Consider the following 21253-nt stretch of genomic DNA (forward strand, 5'->3'; position numbering starts at 1 on the left):
CAATCATCCCCCATCTCAGGCCAGCCCAGGTACAGGCCACAGAGGGGCCTGAGACAGGGCCAGTTCTGCCGTCCCACACCTCACACTGTCCAGAAATAGAGGGACCTCGATTTGCTCTAAGATCTCTAATCGCATAGCCTCTAATCTCTCAGACATGACCTACACTGGCCCCAGTTTCACCGTCTGTTGGACACTGAGAGGTAGTCTTCTAAAGTGCTTGGAATTAAGCTGATTTTTTTGCTTCCTGGGGAAACATCAGAGGACGCCCTGCAGATGGTCCTGTGCAGTCACTGAGTTCCAGATACATTTAGAGGCAGAGCTTCAGTCCTGAACTGGGAAGGAAGAACCATTGGGAGAAAGAGAACACAGCTCCACAGCACCAAACAATGGCCACTCTCGCTGAGCAAGAACCCTCTGTGAGGCCCTGGCTGAATGGACCATGGGAGTTAGAAAGGATGTCACCAGGCACGAACACCAGAGATCTGCAGGGACCGTGGGATCCATCTGCACTGAGAATGCTTGGACTCTTTTCCAAAATATCAGATTTACTCCATGGACTCTGAATGGCATTAGGTTTCTGTGGCCCTGGAGAAGCCACCGGTAGTAACCCTGGACTGCTTACCTGGCCTCCTCCAAATGCTCAGAAAGATCATCAAGCCCCTGGGTCCATCAGCACCATCTGCACCCAGCCCAGGGCCTCGTCGCAGCTCCAAGGCAGATCCTGGGAAGGTCCACCCAGACCTCCCTACCCCTTCCCACCCCGCCACCTCCAGCCACACACATAGCATCCTTTTCAAACCTTCTTAAAATCAGCAGTAGGAAAAAGCAACCCAGTTAGGAGAAAATGATAACAACTAACATTCAGTCAACAGATGGTGTGTGGAATATGAAAATTTTCCAGCGTCTAAACTCATCAATTTTTATATGACCTTGACCTCCCTTTTTCTATTTGAAAGAGAAAGAGAATCTTTCAACTCTGGATGTGTCACCCATCTCAATGTCCCAAGCCACGTCTCACACTTCCTCAATCAATGCATGAAATTCTCAAAACACTACAACTCATGAACAAAAACTCAAAAGTTTAATAGAAAGAAAGGGTGATGGGAGGAAAAGAGATTTTTAGTTCTTCTTCCACGGTGTTCTCTCTCTCTCTCTCTCATGCTCCAGGAACAAGGGACACATGAAGCAAAAATATTAAAGCTTCCATCTTTGCAAAGACAGAAGTCTCCAGTAAACTTCCCCTTGGAAAATGTTATCACGCCAAATTGTGGCCGGCTCGGCTCCTAGCCCAAGCCCCAGGAGGCATGCCACAAAGTTCCCAGGTGACTTTCACCTGTTGGGTTGATACTTTCAGGTATGAATGATGCCACAGCAGCCTCAGAGAACGCAGAAAAGTGGAGGCCTTTTCCAAGAGGCCCCGCTGATGACTCTTTCCAAGGCTAAGAAAGTGGTCATGTTGCACAGAGCCCAGAAGCGGGCAGCCTGCAGCACAGCAGCCTGAACGACGCCCGCCTTGTCACTCCCTATCATGTAGCCCTGGGCCAGCCTCTGCCTCCTCTGTTTCCTCACCCATAAAACGAGAATAATGATAAAACTACATCCTACGATTAAAAGAGATTTTTCATGTAAAATGCTTAGCACAAATTTTCCAATATACTTCATGTTTAATAAATGCTAGACACCATTAATGTTGCAATTCTGAGTCAAAAGTGCAGAAAGGCATGAGCTGGCTGTCTTTGATTCTAATTTAAATCGGAAACTGAACGGTGTTGCATAGAATCGGGGGACAGAAACAGCAGGGGCTCATCCACAGTATGGAAAGGACCATTAATCTCAGCACATATTTACACTCCCCAGGCCCAGTTTGAACCAATCAAGAGGGATCTCAAAGGTATTTGAACCCTCATGTAGATCCAGAGCAACCGGCTCTCAGGATCACTCAGCTTGTCAGCAGGATGCTTTGCTGGGTTTGGCGTATGATCCCAGAGTGATCCCTCAGGGAGGGTCTGGGGATTGATGCTGGGAACCTGGCTGAAAGGAAGGGCCCTCCCGCCATTGCAGAGTGGCCCCCATGAGCTTCTGGTTTTTGAAGAAGTGTTTAAGTGGATAGCACAGTGTCCAGACACCAAGGTCCTATCAAGTGGAGGTAGAGCCCTCATAGGATCCAGCTTTCCTTACCAAATTCCAGTTCCCTAAGACTCAGGATGAACTGGAAATATCCACAATATAATCATATCTCTGAGAAACCAGTTATTTCCCACCCATGACCACTACTGAGTAGCAGAGCGATTTATCGAGGGAAATTCTTCATTTAGAGAGGGATTCTACCTGAAGGGCACAGTCCATTCAGCCTTTCCAGTTCCTGAGAGTGGTTTCAAACGGGGTTTCAAAACAGGGCTGAATACTGAACCCCATTGAAATTTCTGGAACTGGCATCAAATGAATCTTCGTTCCCAGAACTCCTAGCAGCAGTTGGATATTAACAAGGAGAAAAGAACAATTATCGTTTGGGACTCCAAGTGCCACTTTATGTCACTTTAAAGAATGAATAGACTTCCAGCTCCACTCAGCTGTCTGCTCACAATTACAAAGCAGTGGTAAATAATCGTGGCAAATGGAAGGTTTGATTTAGGAGAGTGGAATTGCATAAGGACTCTGTGCTTTCTCTTCCTTTTCTGTGGCAAGGCAAGCGGGACAGCTCCTGCCACTGGCTTGGCTTAAGTCCAGATCTGCACCTTACTGAAAAAAAAAAAAAAAAGAAAAGAAAAGAAAGAAAAAAGAAGAAGGACCTGGAATTGTTTATTAAAGTGAGCACACAAACACCCACAGCAAACCTACCAAAACATTTTTTATTATTTTTACAAGGAGAGGATAATCATATCATGAGTCCTGGTTTTATTTAGCCAAAGGATCATATTTGTTCGTGCCAATAAATTTTTTGAGTGGTTTTAATAGAAAGTGCATCTTCCCATTTTCTCAGCACACCAGTTTCCAAGCAGCCATCTGAGCTAGACTCGCAAGAAGATGTTGGTGGGGTGAATGTAGGCCGGACTTCCTCTCTTTCTGTACCCACAATTCACTCAGAGGGGAAAGCAAGCTTTGCACTCACTCTGAAAGGGGTCTAGACCCCGAGCAGTGAAGACTTTGATCTTGAGCCTAAAAGCATCTTATCCAAACGCACATTCACTTAATCTTGCAACTCAAGAGTGAAGGCGCTTTGCAAAGTGGTTTGGGATGACCAAGGGGACAGGGTTGGGGCTTACAGGACAGACGCACAAGTGTACCTGAGGAGCCAGTTATCTGTGATACCCAGTCTCAGGAGAAGAGCTTTGCCTTTGGGGCAGGCAGAGCAACCTAAGGCCTTGCAAATGCAGGCAGCCTCCGCCAGGACTTCCCAGGGACAGCCAGGTTTTATATACAAGAAAATGTAAAGACAAACAAGAACTGCCCGGGGCACTCCAGATGGGGCTGCTATCCACAGCTGCTGTTCTCCCTCCTTTTCCTCTAGTCGCAGGCCCACTCCCCGCTCACCCCTAAGGCCTTCTCCAGGATCATTTCCCATGACCTGGTGACTTGCCCACTAAATTCAAAATAAGGTGCAGGTTTCAGGTCATACTCTTCCCAAAGAATTTGCATGTTAACAGAAAACCCCAAGTCCCTTTTCAGTCTCAGGGCAATTCAGCAACCATCAGTTGAGAGGAGTCAGTTCCAGCTACTGGGTGTTACTTCTGGACACAAGGAGGAATGAGACAACATCCCTCCCTCAAGGAGGTCACAGCCTAACAGGACACGGACTGTCAGATGATCAGATCACATGACTCTGGTAGATTATAATAAGTATAGTTAGAAATGTCTGAGTGAAGGCCTATGGGAGCCCCCCAGTGCAGAAATTCTGTAGTTGGGGTCCAGGAATAGTGGCAAATAAGGATCTATTGGGGTTATAACTGGTTGTATGATGCAAAAATTATAAATAGCAATGAATTAATCATTGCTAATTAATTAAAATTAATCAAAATAGAGATATTTCACCCCAGTAAAAGGAGCCTGGCATTAGATAACCTGTGGCTGGTAATGGTGCACCATGATACTATCAGTACTCCCACAGTCCTCCTGTCTTTCCTCTCTGCCAACCCTAGTATATGGCTTCGATTGTCAAGTTTAACCTCTTGAACTCAAAATGGTTGCTGGAGCTCCAGACAGTTTATTCAAGTTCTAGGCAGGAAGGGAAAAATCAATGCTGTCTTTAAGTAGCTAGAAATTTCATCTAGCAATTTCTTCCATTTCACTGGCTACCCCGTCTGCTGAAGAAATAGAACACCTCAATAGATTAGTGCATCTGTGCATATTGGGTAGGCAAGTAACAATCTACCCCACAGCCTTCGAAGAACAAATGGGCCTTCCCAGAAATACAAAGGGAGGAAGATCATTCAAAACAAAGATAAGGCAAAGATAAGTCACACAGGTTGGTAAAGGATTTGGTGGACACAGGAACAGGCCTTCCACATCAGCTTTGATCAATCAACCTGCTTTCCACGTGCGTGGATTCTCTGACCCTGGCATATGCATTATGGTCATTATTATCCATGGGAAACTTTTATTTGGATGGAATTTTATGTGGAGCCCCAAGTTGAAAAAGCTAAAGAGAAGCAACTGTGGCTCAAGGTGCGGTAGGAGTCACAGTCAAAACACAGACATACTAAAAACGTCACTTCAGATTACCTTCATCCCATGTGCTAAGTTATGCATGAAGCACGCACCAGCTTCGTGTTCAGACTGGGGTTCCATCTCCAAGATATCTCATTATGGATATATGTACACATTATATATACAGTGTTTATATAAATATTCCAAAATCTGAAAAATGCTGAAATCAAAGCACTCCGGTCCCAAGCACGTCAGATAAGGGATTCTCTGCTTGTGTAGACTACACTGCAGTAATAAGCATTTCTAAAATCTCAGTGGCTCATCAAGCAACATTTCGTTTCTCTCTGACTTAAAGGTTGCTAAGGAGATGGGCAGCTCTCCAGGGAAACTGTCCTCCATGTGGTAACTCAGGGACCTGGGCACTGACCTGTGGCTCCTCTGTCTCAACCTGAGGCCTCTTTAGGTTGCTGTAGAGAAGCAGTTGACCAGGGGACCACTGGCTGCCCTTCCACGTTCCCATGTAGTAGTGATGGTAACACTCATGACTACAGACACTGGCCAGTGGTAGTCATCTTTTTGGTCACTGAAACCAAAACACCTGACAAGGACAATTTAGAGGAGGAAGAATTCATCTGGGGTTCATGGTTTCAAAGGTTCAGTGCATAAATGGCCAACTCCATTGCTCTGGGCCTGAAGTGAGGCAGATCGTCATGGTGGAAGGGCAGTGGCAAGGAGAGTGGCTCACTTCACGTCAACCCTGAAGCACAGAGAGAGAAACTAGGTGCCAGGGACAAAATATAAACTCCAAAGCCACAGCTCTGACTTCCTCTAGCCACATCCCACCCACCAACAGTTACCACCCAGTCCTTTCAAATTATTAATCCATCAAATGGATTAGGCTGCACCTCTCCTAACCTAATTGTTCATCTTTGAATATTGCTCCACTGCCCATCATCATCTTTTTCCTGGGGACACCTCATATCCAAACCACAACAGCCAGAACTAGTCATATCACCCCTCAAGGGAGACAAGACACCTACTTCAGGTACCTGAAAGAGGAGAGCTGGACACTGGTGAGGACCAGGTAGCAGGGTCCATATGAGGAGAATGGAATAGGGGATGGAATAGAATAGAATAGAATAGAATAGAATAGAATAGAATAGAATAGAATAGAATAGAATAATGGGAGAACAGTTCCAGGTGCACCACATGAAACTCATTTGTTTCATATAAATGTGTACTTGTAGCCTGAAGAGTGATTTTAGTTTTATTTGTAGATGGTTGAGCAGGTGTTAGAGCGTGTGCTGAGTAGCAATTGTAAAATGTATTTCTAGGTAGGGGTTGGAGGTGAAAAAAAAAGTCTGAAAGTGACTGCATCCAAGAGGGAAAAAAAAATGTGCCTGGAGAGAAGGACATTATTTATGACATGTGACCCTGTACCAGCAAAGAGCTCTCCTTTGTGTCTGCTCAAAGAAAATAGAGTTTCTAATATCTCTTGAATGGTCTTCATTCCTCAGCTCAAAAATAACCCAATGTCACCTGTAACAAACTCAGTGGGTTGCAGTTCACATTGCCTGAGTGTGTGTGTGTGTGTGTGTGTGTGTGTGTGTGTAACAGAAAGAGAGAGAGAGAGAGAGAGAGAGGGAGAGACAGAGAGAGGGAGAGAGAGCTTTGTCTTCCTCAAAAGGGCTGCAGGCAGACATCCTACTAAGGAATTTGCTAAATGGCCAGGAAGAGACTGTATCCGTAGACTGTGGGAAAGTTAGAAGGTGACTTCAAGGACAACCAGGGCCCAGAGAAACAAAGGTGATGATCAGAAAGGGCTGCTCCAAGGTGACATTGAAAAAGCCACTGCCCGGCTTCCTAAGCAAGCGCCTCACCTCAGGACAGATGTGGTCACTCCCCACACAAGTGGGGACCCTCGTCATGTGAGTGTGGGCTTGAAATCTTGCTGTGAAACTGTGACATCAGTCACAGAATGACCGTGTCTCCCTGGGGACATCCATGTGGAAGAGAAGGAGAGAAGGCAGCGGTGGGAGAGAAGCTTCGCAATGACCTTCTCAGGGCTCCAACGGTCAACCCAAAATGTGGTGAGCTCTGCGGGCCTGTGGTAGGTGTGAGGCCCGCAAATTGACTCGGGGATGTCTGAAATATATTTCTTAGACTTAGAACTTCTCAGGGGACACAGTGAAAAAACAATGTTAGCTGACATCTACTGAGAGCTTAGCCTGTGCCCAGAACGGTGCTAAAACTTGGATCTATTTTTATCTCGTTCAGTCCTCTCCTTTGTGAGGTCAACGCTGTAAGTCATTTCCATTTTACAAGGTTCAAAGAGCTCAGGAAATCTGAGCACTCAGGTAATAAGTAGCGGAGCTGTGATTCAAATCCAGTCTGGGGGCCAGGGGTTAGCTCAGTGGTAGACCACTTGCCTAGCATGTGCAAGGCCCTGGCTTCAGTTCCCAGCACTGCAAAAATGAATAAATAAATAAGGCAAACGAGCCTATACTGTCTTTTTAACAAAAATATATATAAATAAATAAACAGAATTCTTGGGCTTATTCAGAAGCAGCGAAGTGTTATAGGCTAAACCGTTTCCACCAAGAAAGAGACATTCAAGTCCTAATGCGCTGTGACCTTGAAGGGTAAACTTACTTAGAAATAAGTTGGTTTGCAGATGGAATTAAGATGGGATGAGGTCATTCTGGAAGAGGTATGTCCCTAGTCCAGGGTCACTGATTTGCTTATAAGAAGATAGTGAGGTGGACATGGAAAAACAGGGAGTACACAATATGGACAGAAGTAAAGGTTGGAGTGATGTGCCCACAAGTCAAGGGACACCTGGGATCTCTGACCATTGCCAAAAGGTAGAAGAAGGACATGGAACATATTTGTCCTCGGAGTCCTCGGGAAGAATCTACACTTTCAACAACTTGATCTTGGACTGTCAGCCTTTAGAACTGAGGGGTGGTAAATTCTGTTGTTTCAATCCACCCAGGGTATGGCCCTTGGTTATGCAGCCCAGGAAATGAGCAGACAGGTTAATTACAATCTCTAAGTAATGTCCCAGCCAGATCTCAGAGCACCATGTGTCTCCTTAGTAATGAGAAAATTGAGACCAAAGGATTTGGAGACTCTTGCTCAAATCGAGATGCAGTCACAGCAGCCAGGTCCTGGTTATGGGATTTGGTGTCTGCTCCCTCCTTCTGTTCCCTCCTTCTGAAAGTGCTGATGGAAGTCTTTTCAGCTTCATGCTGTGAAATTCTGACCCATGAAGCCTACACTGCAGTCATAGGGGAAGAAGTGAATATTCCCATCGTCCCAGAGAAAGAGGACCATATCATTATGTATCCCCAGGGGATCCCTGTCCCTGCTCAGGGAGAGGACCCATCCTCTCTCAGGAATGACACTCCATTCTGGAAATTGAGGGGAAGGACCTGCCCCCGGGGCTGCCACATGAGCCTCAGAGGACTTGCTGACCACCTCTGTCTTAAATGTGGATTCTGGGGCCACTGGCTGAGACTCCACCTCTCCCAAGGCCATGTTCCATCAGTGATGGGCACAGAAAGCAAATGGGAATTTCCTCCATTGGAGTGGAGAGTTGGAGGATGGGAGAAGATTACTCCTCAGGGTCTGATTCTCCAGCACACTGTCAGGCTCTGAAGGCCTGTCCTCAAAACCCCTGGAGCTAACAAAGGAGTCTGGGTTTGGGTAGCACCTCCTTCAACCGTAAGATCCACAAAAGCCCAGACTCACTCAGTGTGAGCAGCACTTTCCTCCAGAACTGTTTTCTTTCCAAGCAACGTGAGCCAAATGTTACAGACCGTATGGCACAAATGGATTTCATCTGCATCTGGGTGGCAGCAAAGATCCCTGGGAGTCTATTGATCCTACTGTGTCTCCAAAGGGAAAATTTTAAAGACCCAAAGCAGGAAGAGAAGCAATCGTAGTGAAAGTAATATCGTGTGTTATTATCACTGCGCTCTGCAACCCAAGCAGGCAGGACCCCAGAAGACCTTCAGAAGACCAGGCGTTGCTGTGCTGCAGTGGGATTCAGGGGGCTGCTGAAGAGCAGATTCCCAGCCTGCCAGAGAGCAGGCTCCGGGGCCCAGGAGTCCACATGTGAGCCAGCTCAGTTCTGATGCAGACAGTCAGGTGAGCAGCTCGGACAAGCCCTGGGTTTAGTCTTTCTTCATATGAAGACCTAAGATCAGATGGACTCTCGGGTTTCCGGCAACCTTGAGATTCCATCATGTCCCTCTGTTTATCTTGGGTCCATTTGTCCTACTTATGCTGGTTGCTTTGGTGCCCTAGGACTGACCTCTTTCCTTTAACCTGTCCTTCCGCTGTCCCTGGAATGTCTGGGTCTGAGGAGCCACGCAGAATTATTCAGTATGTGATAGGGAGATCCCCCAGATATCCCTGCTTAAACCAACTCCCAGAACAAATAGGATAAGAAGCATAGCTCTTTATCAGCCCTTCATCTGCCCTCCTTCTTAATATATAATCACTCCTGACCAGTTTCCTAACTCAAGCCTTGATGGGAGGAGAGATGGGTTTCAATGCATCTGGGAACGCTCTGAAATGTCATGTGAAATCAAATGCAGATGATGAAACATGCTGGTATTTCTTCACAGAGGCCCGTCCACTGCCAGGGAAGGTCAAGAACTATGGCTCCAGGCGTCGTCTGACTCACCTGGCTCCCCTGGCTGTGACTTCTGTGCTCATTGTGATCATTCTAAGATACATTGTTTGATCAGGGACAGGGCTCGGCTTAGGCAGCTCGTAGAGGCACATATAAAAATAGGCCATGCTTCTTTTCACTCATAGCCTGAATTCACCACTCACCCAGGATAGATCAAATACAGTCTGTGGAGGATTCTGGGAAGACGGCCATGCATGACATCGACATCATAGTCTTTCAGTCTCTCCAGACCTCTACATAATAACAGGTAGAACGTTTAAATGATTAAACTGAAAACCCCTGAACATATTTACAGCAAATATGTTACACCATTTACACTAGGGGCAAGTTTTTCCACCAACCCTAAGTTATGAGTGGGCGGAGACCTCTAGCATCAGTAGCACAAGCCTCTGTTCAGGAAAGAGGAAGCAGCTGGGCAGGATCTGCCTCCCACCCACCCCCAGAAGAGCAGAGCCCCTAAGAGCCAATGGCATTGCCTGGAAAGTGTGGCAGGTGTTTTTTGGAAAATGTCCCTAACACTGGAGTCCGGCAAGGAGTGGGTGGTATCACCACCTCCTATAGGAGTAACTTAAGGACCAGAGTAGAGGACCAGAGTCATCTACTCAGGGCAGAGCCACCAGGGCAGGACCCTCACCGAGGAGAAAGTACATGGAATGGAATCAAATTCGAGCAAGGTAGAGACAGTGGTGGCAAAGAAAAGACAAGGCCCAGCGCAGCCAGCAGGCAAACAGGGCAAGAAGTCCAGAAAGTGGCCACCATTGTTCTGTACAAAAATCACAGAAAAGGAGACCCTGAATTTGGAAAAGTTTTCCTAAATCCTGTATCGTCCCATAAGTTCAAGAATGAATTTCACATAAAAATGAACAATGGAAAAGAATAGGGGCCCAAGAATAGGAGCAGTTAATTTTGGGGTGGAGGGTGTGCACAGTGGATAAGGAGCAGAATAACATCCCCACAGACAAGGAAAGTATGCCAGAAATACAGCCACAGAATGGATCATGAAATACATTAAAAGACATTATGAAAATGATACGAGAATGAAACAATAATCTCAATCAGAATTAGAAAAATGCAAATTCTGGAAATAATTTAAAATAAAAGGAAAAAAAGTCTTTTCAGAAATTAAAACTAAATTAAAAGTCATGCAAAAGCAAGTAAACCCAATTGATACTACTTAAGATAAATAGCAGATGAAAAACTTTTTAATCAAAAAGTAATGAAGAAAAAAAATGAAACATTTGGAAGAAAATGACAACCATTGAAGGTAGGTAAAGAAAATTGAACACTCAGTAAATACAAGTCCCTGAAGAAAGAGAGCAAGACAAGGAAATGACAAGTTCTAGTTCGAGAGAACTTTTCTGAAATAAAAACACATGTAGAGCTACATGTTGAAAGAGCACACCACATACCTGTGCCGACTATGCTGGACAATTTTAGTAACACTAATAAAGTCAAGAAAAAATCCTTTGGACGTCTAGGAAAAAAGCATGTTATTTATAGAGGAAAATTATATTTTCATTATAATTTTCGGAAACTCTTTATGGCACATTACCCTATGTAAATTTATGATTACACAAATGGTATGCCTTTACGCCATGTACAAACAGAGAAACAACATGTATCCCATTTGTTTACAATAAAAAAAAAAGAACCATGAAAGTTCCATATTTAAAAAAAAAAAAAAAAAAAGAAACTCTTTATGGCAACTGAAATAGAATAATATATTCAAGGTACTCCAAGAGTATATAGCCGATGGTTTTATTTCCAGCAAAACCAACTTTTAAAATGTAACGAGCACAAACTTATCAGTAGACGAGAACTCAGAGAATATAAATCCCAAGAGCCCCTCCTTAAGGAACTAACTAAATAACAAATTTCAGACAATCAAATGACTAGACAGACAGTGAGATAAGGCCTGGAGGTGAGCATTCAATACATGGTAACTTACAGAGCCAGACTAAATGAGGGAGAGTAGAATATGTAATGACTATGTGTTCAGACAAGATAGATAAAGCACAACTATTTATAGCTACCTTATAGGTTTCATGCAAATGGAAATTTAGAATGCAAAAAAAAGTTTTAATGCAAATAATGTTTTAGGATACGCAAAATTGTTTTACTATTTTAAGTAATTATTATCATGGCCATATCATTGCTACTGTGAGGCTGCTCTGTGTACAATATAGGAGAAAACAAGTTGGTAATTATGGAATATCCTAATTCTATTTTCCTTTGTGCCTCTGAGATACATAGTCAGAGATAAATAACAATTAACTGAGGAGAACAGATTGTACATAACCTTTTCATGTTTGGTGACTTCCTGTTAGTAGCCTAACATCAGCTATGATGCAGTATTTACACCAGGGAAATTGGAAAATGCTACGAATCCAGCCTCTTTCCAGCGGAGTGCATCATTCAACGTTGACCAGCATTCCAGTGTGTGCAGAAATCCTTGTCCAGATTGTGGTTTTGAAAGATCATTTTTCACTAAAACTAGAAAAATCTGGAGAAATGTTTGGTTCAAGTTCTGAGACAGGATATGTACAAGATGAGCCTAGAACAACTGATAACAGATGATGAGGAAGTCATCAAAGACACTGGTGTCATTCAGGAGGACTCGGGAGCCAATTTGAAAATATTCTCACTGACCCAAGATGAGTCAATCTGAGCATCAACAGTGATGACTGCAATCAAATATACTGAAATCCATTACTTTAAAGTGATATTCAAACAAAGAATTAGTCATCTTCAGAAAGTGAAGGGGAATAAATCAGGATCTTGACAACTGACGAATCCACAGAATGAATCAGGCATCGCCTTTCCTACATCAACTCTATCCCGGACTCTACCAATTGGATAAATAAATGTCTCTTTATGAAAGTATGTCCCCCTAATAAAATTATTTTAAAGACAATTAGAATCTCTCTATTTTCAGTCTCCAGTGAGGAAAGAGACATAGCTTTACACGCCAGTAAAATGGTGGCTTGGGTCACAGGAAGAGAGAAAATCGGATAGGACGCTCCCGCAGCTAGCCATGTTCCCTGCAAGCACTGGGTGCAGAGCAGGAATTCCTCCCTGGAGCCAGCCAGAACAGAGGGGAAAGAGCTTCTAGAAGAAGACCTCTGGGTGGATACTTAAAGCCTTCCTCCCACCTGAACCCCAACACCAGCTCCACAGAATGGCTGGTCACATGCTTAACCAACAAGGCAGGACAGTGAACATCAGTTACAGAATCAGACACTTCCAAAGGGAAGAGGAGGAACATGGTTTGTGAGGCCACATTTCCTGGGAACCAAACAGAAGGAGTGTGAGCTATATGTTGGAAAAAGAGCAATGGGTATGTACAGTTCGGGGGTATCCTCTGCTAGCTCTGCTCCTGGTGCTCTGTAATTAACAATATGGTGGGGAGGGGAGTCAGCAAGTCAAGGGAAAGTGGGACTTAATTACTCTGCAGGAGAAATTCAGGCTTGAAGAGCCAGATTGGTGCCCACCCCAGGATGTACTTACCCTTCCCACCCACCTGGCATTGATCCCTGACCATCTCTGGTAGCAAGCTGGCACCGGCAGCTGAAAAGCACCCCAGAAATGGAAGAAAGAATGGGTTATAAGAGACCAGAATAGCCCTCTATTACACACGTATTCATCTGTAAAATGGAACCTTAGTAAGTGGGTGTGAGATGAAAACAAGGCTTATGGAAATGCTTTATAAATGAGAATGCAAACTGGAGAGTATTCCTGAAAATCCCATGCGGAAATAATGCGCTTTCCTTCTTTGCGCATCTATGCGTTGAAAAGCATTTTTCCTCACATGAAAATCACTTACCTATACCTACAGACACATGCAGTGCTCCCAACAGGTACAGTTTTCCTCCCCAAGCTGAGCTGTGATGCACCATTAATCCACTCCCAGGTGGAACACCAGGGATTCATCTTCTCCAGCCAAGTATCTATCCCATTCCTCAAGCAAATGGAACAGTTGGCAAAGGCCATTATCTAGGCCTGTATTCAGAGACAAATGAGTTTTTCATATACCCTTCCCCACCCTAAAAATCATGACTTTATGGACACAAAGAACCGTGTTCTTATGTTTTTCCATTGGAAGTTGGAGTCTCATGTGGAGGCAGTACTCCCAAGAGAGATCACTACGCTCCAGACTGATCACGGGTCACCTGGGTGCTTGAGAAGAGGAGTCCCAGGCCACATTCTAGACCTCCTGAATCAGAATCTCCAGGACAGACCTTTGATGTGAACTTCCTACGTGATGAGATCAAAGATGGTCATCCTAGATGATCTTCACCATGAGGCAAGTGGAGGGAAAGACGAGCCGGAACTTACTCACAGCGCTCTCAAAGCAGACTTTTAAAGAGGGCCCGAGAGAAGGGCTGTCTGCGCCAGCTTGGGCTGTCACAGCAGAATGCCACAGACTAGGGGATTTGACAGCAGCAATGTATTTTCTCTCACAGACGCAGAGCCTGGAATTCCAAGAAGAGGGTGCAGGCATGGCCGGGTTTCCATGAGGGCTCTCTTCCCACTACCCCACCCCGCATGGCCTCCTCTTTGTGTGCGATGGAGAGCACAAGCTTTCTGGTGTTATCCCATCGTGAGGACCCCAAACTCAACCTCCTCAAATCTAATTTCCTCCCAAAGGCGCCATCTCCAAATAAGCTCACACTGTGGGGGCTGCCTAGGGCTTCATTCAACACACGGATTGGGGACAAGGGGGGAATTTAGTCCATAACACAGGACAGTGGGGCTTAGTCCATTTATAGAGCTGGATCTTTGCTCGGGGTCTTTGCTTCTCTCCAACCCATGCAAAACTCCTTTATACAAAGTGGAAGTCTGAGCAAGCTGGGTACCCATTGGTTTTGGCAACTTACAATGAACAAAACATGCTGATTTAAAACAACCAAAACCAGAACAAACAAAAGAGGTAGAGAGAAATTAGCATGACCAGGTATTTTGGATGTTAATGCAGTGAAGCACTAAATTTAGCTCTGCACCCTCTCATAGCTCAGGACAAAGCTGCAAATTCATTGGCTGATTGTCTTTCCTATTTTACACACATTAAATCCTGGCTAGAGTTTCAGCTTTTACTTACTCCTGAACCAAACCACTATTTCCAGACTTATGCCCTTTAAAGACGAGAAAAGTCATTGTTTTTTCCCCAAGAGCTTAACATTTTGTCTCGTTGTATTTCTAGCTTATTAGAGAAACAAAACTAACCATACCAGAAATACCCAATGGGGAATCTCCCTCCCCAAACATATACTAGAATCTGATGAGAAAAATAACACGTTTTGTAAAAACTGCAGTTGAGGTTTTATTGTAGATCAAAAGATTTTTCTGACTTTTAAATAATTCAGGTAACCCTGGAGATACAGCCACTGTCCAGACATTGCTTAGCAATGAAGAACTCGGAAAGTCACTGGTTCCCTGATTCCACATCAGTTATTCCATTAGACAAGCCCAGTTACTTGGTGTCTCTATGACAGGGACGACAGCTGGACGTGATGGAAGAGGCTCTAGTCTCAGGCCCAGCTCTGTCATAAGTTAATTGGCTGGGTGCCACTGAGTCATTTATTAGCCCTCTCTGATCTTGCTGTCTTTGTTAATTCAATGACTACTTTTTGAGCATCTAAACCGTGCCAGGCACTGTATCCAGGGGAAGTGGATAGCTCTGCTCTCAGGGAGGCCACAGGCTGGAGACAAGGAAGTTTTCTTCCTCATAATTGATACTTCCCTTGTGTGGGTACCTTGTCTGTCCCTGGCTAGTTTGATGAATAAAATCAAAACAAGAACAGGGGAGTGATGACGGAATCGGTGAGTACCTGAATAAATCAAACACAAAGGTAATTTATAGGCACCTTGTTTTATGCCATTACCACTTTTTTGGGATTCCCTTTGTCTATAACACAGGCCCAAGTGGTCCATATTGGATTTGACCCTTCTTAGTCTTTAATCCTCAGGGAAACCTCATTCAGAGACTATGATCTGCCCACTGCCCTGTTTTGTTTTTTTTTTTAATCCTACTCTAGAAGTCTCTCAGAATCTGCTTCCATCCCACATACTACCTCTTGAATATCTTCCTATGTCAAAAATTTAACAGCCATCCATCAAGCACCAGGCGCAGGGCCACGTAAGATGCTGGAGAGTGTAGACCTGCCCCGCATCCTCTGTGGCTGTGGCTTGTCCTTTGTACATCCCCTTTATGGCCACAAAGGCCAAGCCCCATCCCCTCCACCCATAGCTACTGACAGACCAGAACCGCCAAAATGGCACCCCAGGAAAGTCCAACACCAACAAACTCTTCCCTCCTCTCCCTTGCCAACCACACACGCTGGTCCCCAAACAATATTTAACCAAAATAGCTGTTTTGAGTGTAGGGCCAGCTTAAATTTTCCACCCACTTAACAACCTGTGAACCCCAATGCTACCCCAAATGCCTACAGTGCCGAACTATAATCTGTACCCTCAGTATCAAGTCCCCACCATTATTTGATGATAGGGACACCAGTTTCTCTAGAAAGCATTGGTCAGAAAAATAAATTTTTTTTTGTAAATAGAGCATTTTAATAGTATGTCAAAGTTTTAAACTACTTCTTTATATGTTATTTCAGTTAATATTCATTTTTTTTAAAAAATTTAAAGGTGAACAGGAAACATAGGTAGGCCACAGGTCCTGTGGACAGTAAAATGGCAGAGCTGGCATTTATATCCAGGTTGTCTGAGACAAAATCCCAGAGCCTTTAAGTGTTAGCTCTAATAGCATCAAATCTAATTTAAAGAGATATCTCTTCAGGGTTAAAAGAAGAAAATGTTCATTACACAGTGCTGTATTTGCATTTTGCTTATGTAACGTTATTCTGGCTTTTGGCATTTTGATTTTTCAGTATACTGAGAAGCTCAGTGGAAGTTGCCCAGGCCTCTCTCAAACTCCTAAAGCTTTGACAAGTCTCTTACTTTTTTTTCAAATGACATCTCTAAAAATGTAGCTTACTGGCTGACACTTTTCCATCTAGAAATAAAGTTGGCTGGAACTTCGGTTGTACATAGATTTCATCTTCCTCACCTTCCTAAAAACACGTTCTCATTGACCTGTGTACTCATAAACCTTAACAAGATGGTGCGTCCTCACGACCCAGTCTGTGAGGGGCTGCAGATCACAGCAGGCTGAGCTCATGAGCCCCGCTCTGTAGAGAACGCAGCTGGCCACGCAGTTCTGCCCTGATAAATAAATCATCTTCTTCTCTGAGCGAAGAGGGTAGATTCAAACTAGCAAAGGGCGTTTTTGGGTTATTGAAAATCATAATACCTCTAGGCCTCAGTTCCTTCATCCATAAAATGAAGGAAATAACACTGTAATGAAAATTAATGGAAGATCATCATGGGCCTTTAAGATTTGTGGGTGTACTTACAAGATGTTAGAGCGAACGTCAGTCTCTGAACTTCCTTTTTTTTTTTTCCCTTGGTCCTATCTGGGCTCAAGCTACCTTGCTGAAAGCAGGAGTCCAAGTGTCCATTTTGGCTGGAGTTGCAGACTCTCTTACACATCTGTGTGGTCATTCTGCTCCCATTGCCACCAGGCTGTGTCCATGGGGGTCCCCTGCCTTGCTACTGCCGTGGTGGCAAAAGATCGGTAACCCTAGGCAACCAGATTCCAGGTGCACTCTGGGCTGTAACCTCCCTCTGTGCCCCCACACTCAGGGCATGACAAAGTGGCTCCCTACCACTGTGGTCAGGCTCCTGGAGAGTCATCTCCTGAAGTCATCTCCAAGATACGCTCGCATCCTGAGCACCTGGGTGACAGCGGATCTTCACAAGCCAGCCAATGTTAACCGCTTTCCATTTTTCCCTTTCCCTTTTTATTACAGCTTTTGGAAAGTTGATGAGGTGAAATATTCTCCAGTAGAGGAAATAATATAAAGCTTAAGAGTCTCATTTCTGATGGAATGGTGAAATAAGTCCACTACTTTTCTTTGAGCAAAAAATAATAATAATAATAATAATGAGGCAAACTGAGGCAGCCTCTGGGGATTTCATTATTGATAGATTAGAGGGAAGCACAGTGGCTTCGGATGAGCAGGGTTTTCTTTTAAAGTGGTTAGAGCACTTGGGGATGAAGAGATGAGAAAGACAGGAGCTAGACAATGGCATAAACCTGGCACCAGCTTATTTACATAATTTTGAATAGAAACACACTGATGTATGAAGTATAAAGTGACTGTTGAAATAAAGTACCTTGGAAAACAATCTGTGTTCACCACCCAGCTCTGAAATAACTGAACATTTTATGAAATACCTCTTGCTTCTTTGTGAAAATGACTGGTGGTTTAAGCTCTGTGTGTGCGGTTTTAAGAAAATACCATCTTTTGTGCTAGTGTTTAAGGTAATTCTTAAGAATGATTTCCCTAAGCAGATGGGACATGGAGTCAGGAGGCAAGGGGCACATCTGCACTTCACTCCAATCCAGCTTGGACCATTCACCATTTCTCCATGATGAAAGGCTATTGGGAGAGCCGGAAAAGTGTGTGGAGCAAAGATTATAAACAGCAATTTCTGCAGGCCAAATTGCTTCCTGAATAAGGGTGTAGGAGATTTAAAGGTGAACATAACTGTCTCGTTGGTCGCATGAGGAGGTTTGTGCTGTGTGAGAAACGAAACCCTAACTCCCTTTGACCAGTATTCCTTAACAGGCCTCCCAGATATCTGAAACCAGTTTTGACCCACTCTGGTCCTCCACTGACCACCACCTTACCTGAATGGTGCCGTCCGATTTCCAGGCTGCTCACCAGTCCCCAGGCCTACGGGGTGAGTAATGATTCTCATGGACAAGCTTGGTGAATACTGATGAGCCCAGAAAGCTCAGCTGTTCCTCCCCAGCTTGAGCAAGAAACATTTTTTAAATTCACTGCTCCAAAAAAGCATTTCTCTTCTCTTTTTAGTTGTTGCTGATGTTGGCTTATTCTTCTTTTTAAAAATGCAATTTTTTTATTGTTACCAATATTTTTAACCATAAAATGAACTTGGAAAATGTAAAAGAGGTAATGCGTCCTCGCAAACTGCTGTGTTTTGAGGTTTTGATTATTAGGCCCATGCTTTATAGCTCAAGGGAGTGGAATAAAAAAATTGCTGAGAAGCAATTAGAATCGTTACCAGCAAATCAGAGTGTCAGAGCAGAGCCTTCGAGTTGAAAGTACCCTTAGAGGTTGTCCAGCTGGTCACCCCTTATAAATACAGAAAACTACATCTGCAAGATGTTCTGGGCAATGTATCTCCAGACCAGCAGCCTCAGCATCACTTGGAACTTGCTAGAAATGCACATTCTCAGAAACTTTGAGCTGGGAGCCGAGCCCAGCGATGGGTGTTTTGACAGACTCTCCACCTGGTGGGAACCTCTGTGCTAGGTCAGGTCATCTAGCCAACACTCACTCTACGAGTAAATGAGTGTGGCCTTCCAAACCCAATGGAAGCAGAACTTCTTCCATTATATGGGAACCTCTGGATGAGGAAGATAATTATTGGGCAGATCTGGTTAGCTCCTGACATTCCACTCTGGTGATTTCCAACGATATCTAGTCTTGTGACCCTCATCCCCAAAAAACCTGTAGAGAGGTGAAACTGTGAAGGTAAAGCATAACTGAAATTGTGCTTTGAGAACTTTGTGACAGGCAGGAGCATTACGAATCCAACAGGAGACGCCTTCCCTACTCTGAGGTAAGGCTTGTGCTAACTCCTAACTCCTCCCAACTTCACTGGGTACCAGTGGAGGAAATAGCCATCCAATTCCGTTTTCACTCCCTTGAGCACCAAGGAGGTGCGTAATTGGCATGGGTTGTCTAACAACTCTCTGCTTGGGCTTTGGCTGTGTTCATAGCCAAGTTTTCAGTACTGACTCAGGGAAATGCTGAGCCACACCCATGGCAGACACGGGCCTTGACAAGCCAGGGCAGTTCAGAAAAGGGAAAGGAGCCTTCTATGGTCCTACACTGTGGACTGGTTTCTGCCTTCATCATGAAGTAACCTGTCTCTCTCTTTGTCTTTCCAAAACCAGGAACAGCTCAAAGAGGACGACGCAGAATGCATAGTGAACCAGGATGAACTAGCCATCAATTACCAAGAGCAAAGTCCCTCCTCCTGCAGCCCTTCTGCAAGACCAGCCCTGGACCAGAAAGCTTCACCCCAGACTCCGAGCCAGGAAAACATTTATGAGGGAGACCTTGGCCTGGGAGGCTTCGAACTCAAGATTGAGCAGACTCCAGGTCAATCCCAGATGAATTAATTGGCATGAAGAGCCCAGCTATAATCACAAGTGAGGCAGGCTTACTGAGGAATGCAAGCCAGACGGAAAAGGGAGAAGCTGGAAAATGCATGAAGAGCATCAATTGGAGAGAATCAAAACCTTGTCAGGCGTATCCTCTGGCGCCTCCGGAACTGAGAAGTCTGTATCATCCCTGTCTATTATGCAACTGAACTTGGTTGTTTGACAGCAGCCGTGTTTATTACTGGGTTGGGCGGGATGGGGGCGGGGAGGCGGGAGTCCCGCTGCTGTCAGGGTGAAGCAGGTGTGCTGAGCCCGGGGGTGCAGCTGCTCCGCAGGCAGCTCTCTGGGACCTGCACTTGGATTTCAAATGTTATTCCCTTCACTGGGAAGAGTTTAAAAATCAGAAAAAGAGCTCTGAGAGTAAACACTTTGTGCCTAAGCCTAAGGAAATGGCCAGTTGTTTATTCAGTGGTGAGTTTTGTATTTTGGGGACTCAACTTCCACTTGTTCTAAATGACCCGAGGAGTATGTGCATTCAGCACCCACTGTTGGTGGCCTCAAAGAATCCACACAGCGCTGGGGACCGACTGTTCTTGTCGACATCCTTTTCAGGCTGCTTCTCCCATTACTGCTGGGTGTGGTGATGCCAAATGCAGGGCCACTTTCCAGCGTGATCAGACCCCTACCCGGGATGATCTCTCTTCCAAATGCCACGCTTCACCTGAAGAACTGGCGTTCATTCCTTGCTTGCACATGAACCACTCCTTGGCTCTGCCGCGGGTCCCCTCTGCATGCTGGGAGATAGGGCTGCTCTCCACCAGGCGGGAAGCTGTGCAGGAGCCCCAACCTGCCCTCTGGTCCCAGAATTCACAGCTGCGAGCAGCCAGGGGCAGAGAGAGCAAGCTGACCAGTGTGGACCACACTGAGGGGTCAGGACAAGGCACCAGGGCCCCGCCTTACAAGGCAGGGCTGATGGCCCACATTCCGGAGACCAACACAGTCGCTTTTAATTCAGCTGCATGCCCTGTGCCTTTGAAGCCATAAAGATACCTCAAAGCTCGCTTCTCGTGAAATATAGATGTCAACATCGGACTCCAAAGAGCAGGCTCACGACTCAGGTGCCTGGGCTCTGATGGGTCTGCTTTTGAGGAAGGAGGAGTGACGTCTTCCTCAGGCTCAAAGCTTAAAGTAACGCATGCTTTGCTGACCGTTCGGTGGGCCTTAAACATTACCCTTGCTGGTGTCAGGGAGTCCGCTATGCCGCTAGGCACATGGACTTTTTATTTTTGCTTTCCAAATAGTAGAATCTGAGGTGCAAGCTGTTTTATTCTCAACTAGGTATATTCTTGTCATCCCAGGTAAATATGGCAAGTGGGGCAGCATGAAGTTTTCTAATTTGACTTCATCCTAATAAAATTTTGTTATAAACTCCTACTGTGTGATCTTAATGTTTTTTGGTTTTTTTTTTTTAATTTTCCATACTGGGGATTGAACCCAGGGGTGCTTAACCACTGAGCCACATTCCCAGCCCTTCTTATTTTTTATTTTGAGACAGGGTCTCACACTAAGTGCTCAGGAGCTCACTAAGTTGCTGAGGCTGACTTTGAACTTGCAATCCTTTTGCCTCAGTCTCCTGAGCCAATGCG

The 21253-nt window shown here is 44.9% G+C and overlaps 1 protein-coding gene across 1 annotated transcript in view; it reads left to right on the forward strand.

Annotated features, from left to right (window-relative positions):
* The window catches only part of Slc9a9 (solute carrier family 9 member A9), a 547508-nt gene extending 526469 nt beyond the window's left edge, over nucleotides 1-21039 (forward strand). The window contains exons 15-16 of the mRNA XM_047564064.1: nucleotides 18049-18154; nucleotides 19398-21039. Coding sequence (XP_047420020.1) covers nucleotides 18049-18154; nucleotides 19398-19625 — 334 coding nt within the window. The 3' untranslated portion in view covers nucleotides 19626-21039. The remainder of the gene's footprint in view (nucleotides 1-18048; nucleotides 18155-19397) is intronic.
* Nucleotides 21040-21253: the final 214 nt, after the last annotated feature.

Source organism: Sciurus carolinensis, chromosome 9 (genome assembly GCF_902686445.1).
Source record: "Sciurus carolinensis chromosome 9, mSciCar1.2, whole genome shotgun sequence".
Lineage (NCBI taxonomy): Eukaryota > Metazoa > Chordata > Mammalia > Rodentia > Sciuridae > Sciurus > Sciurus carolinensis.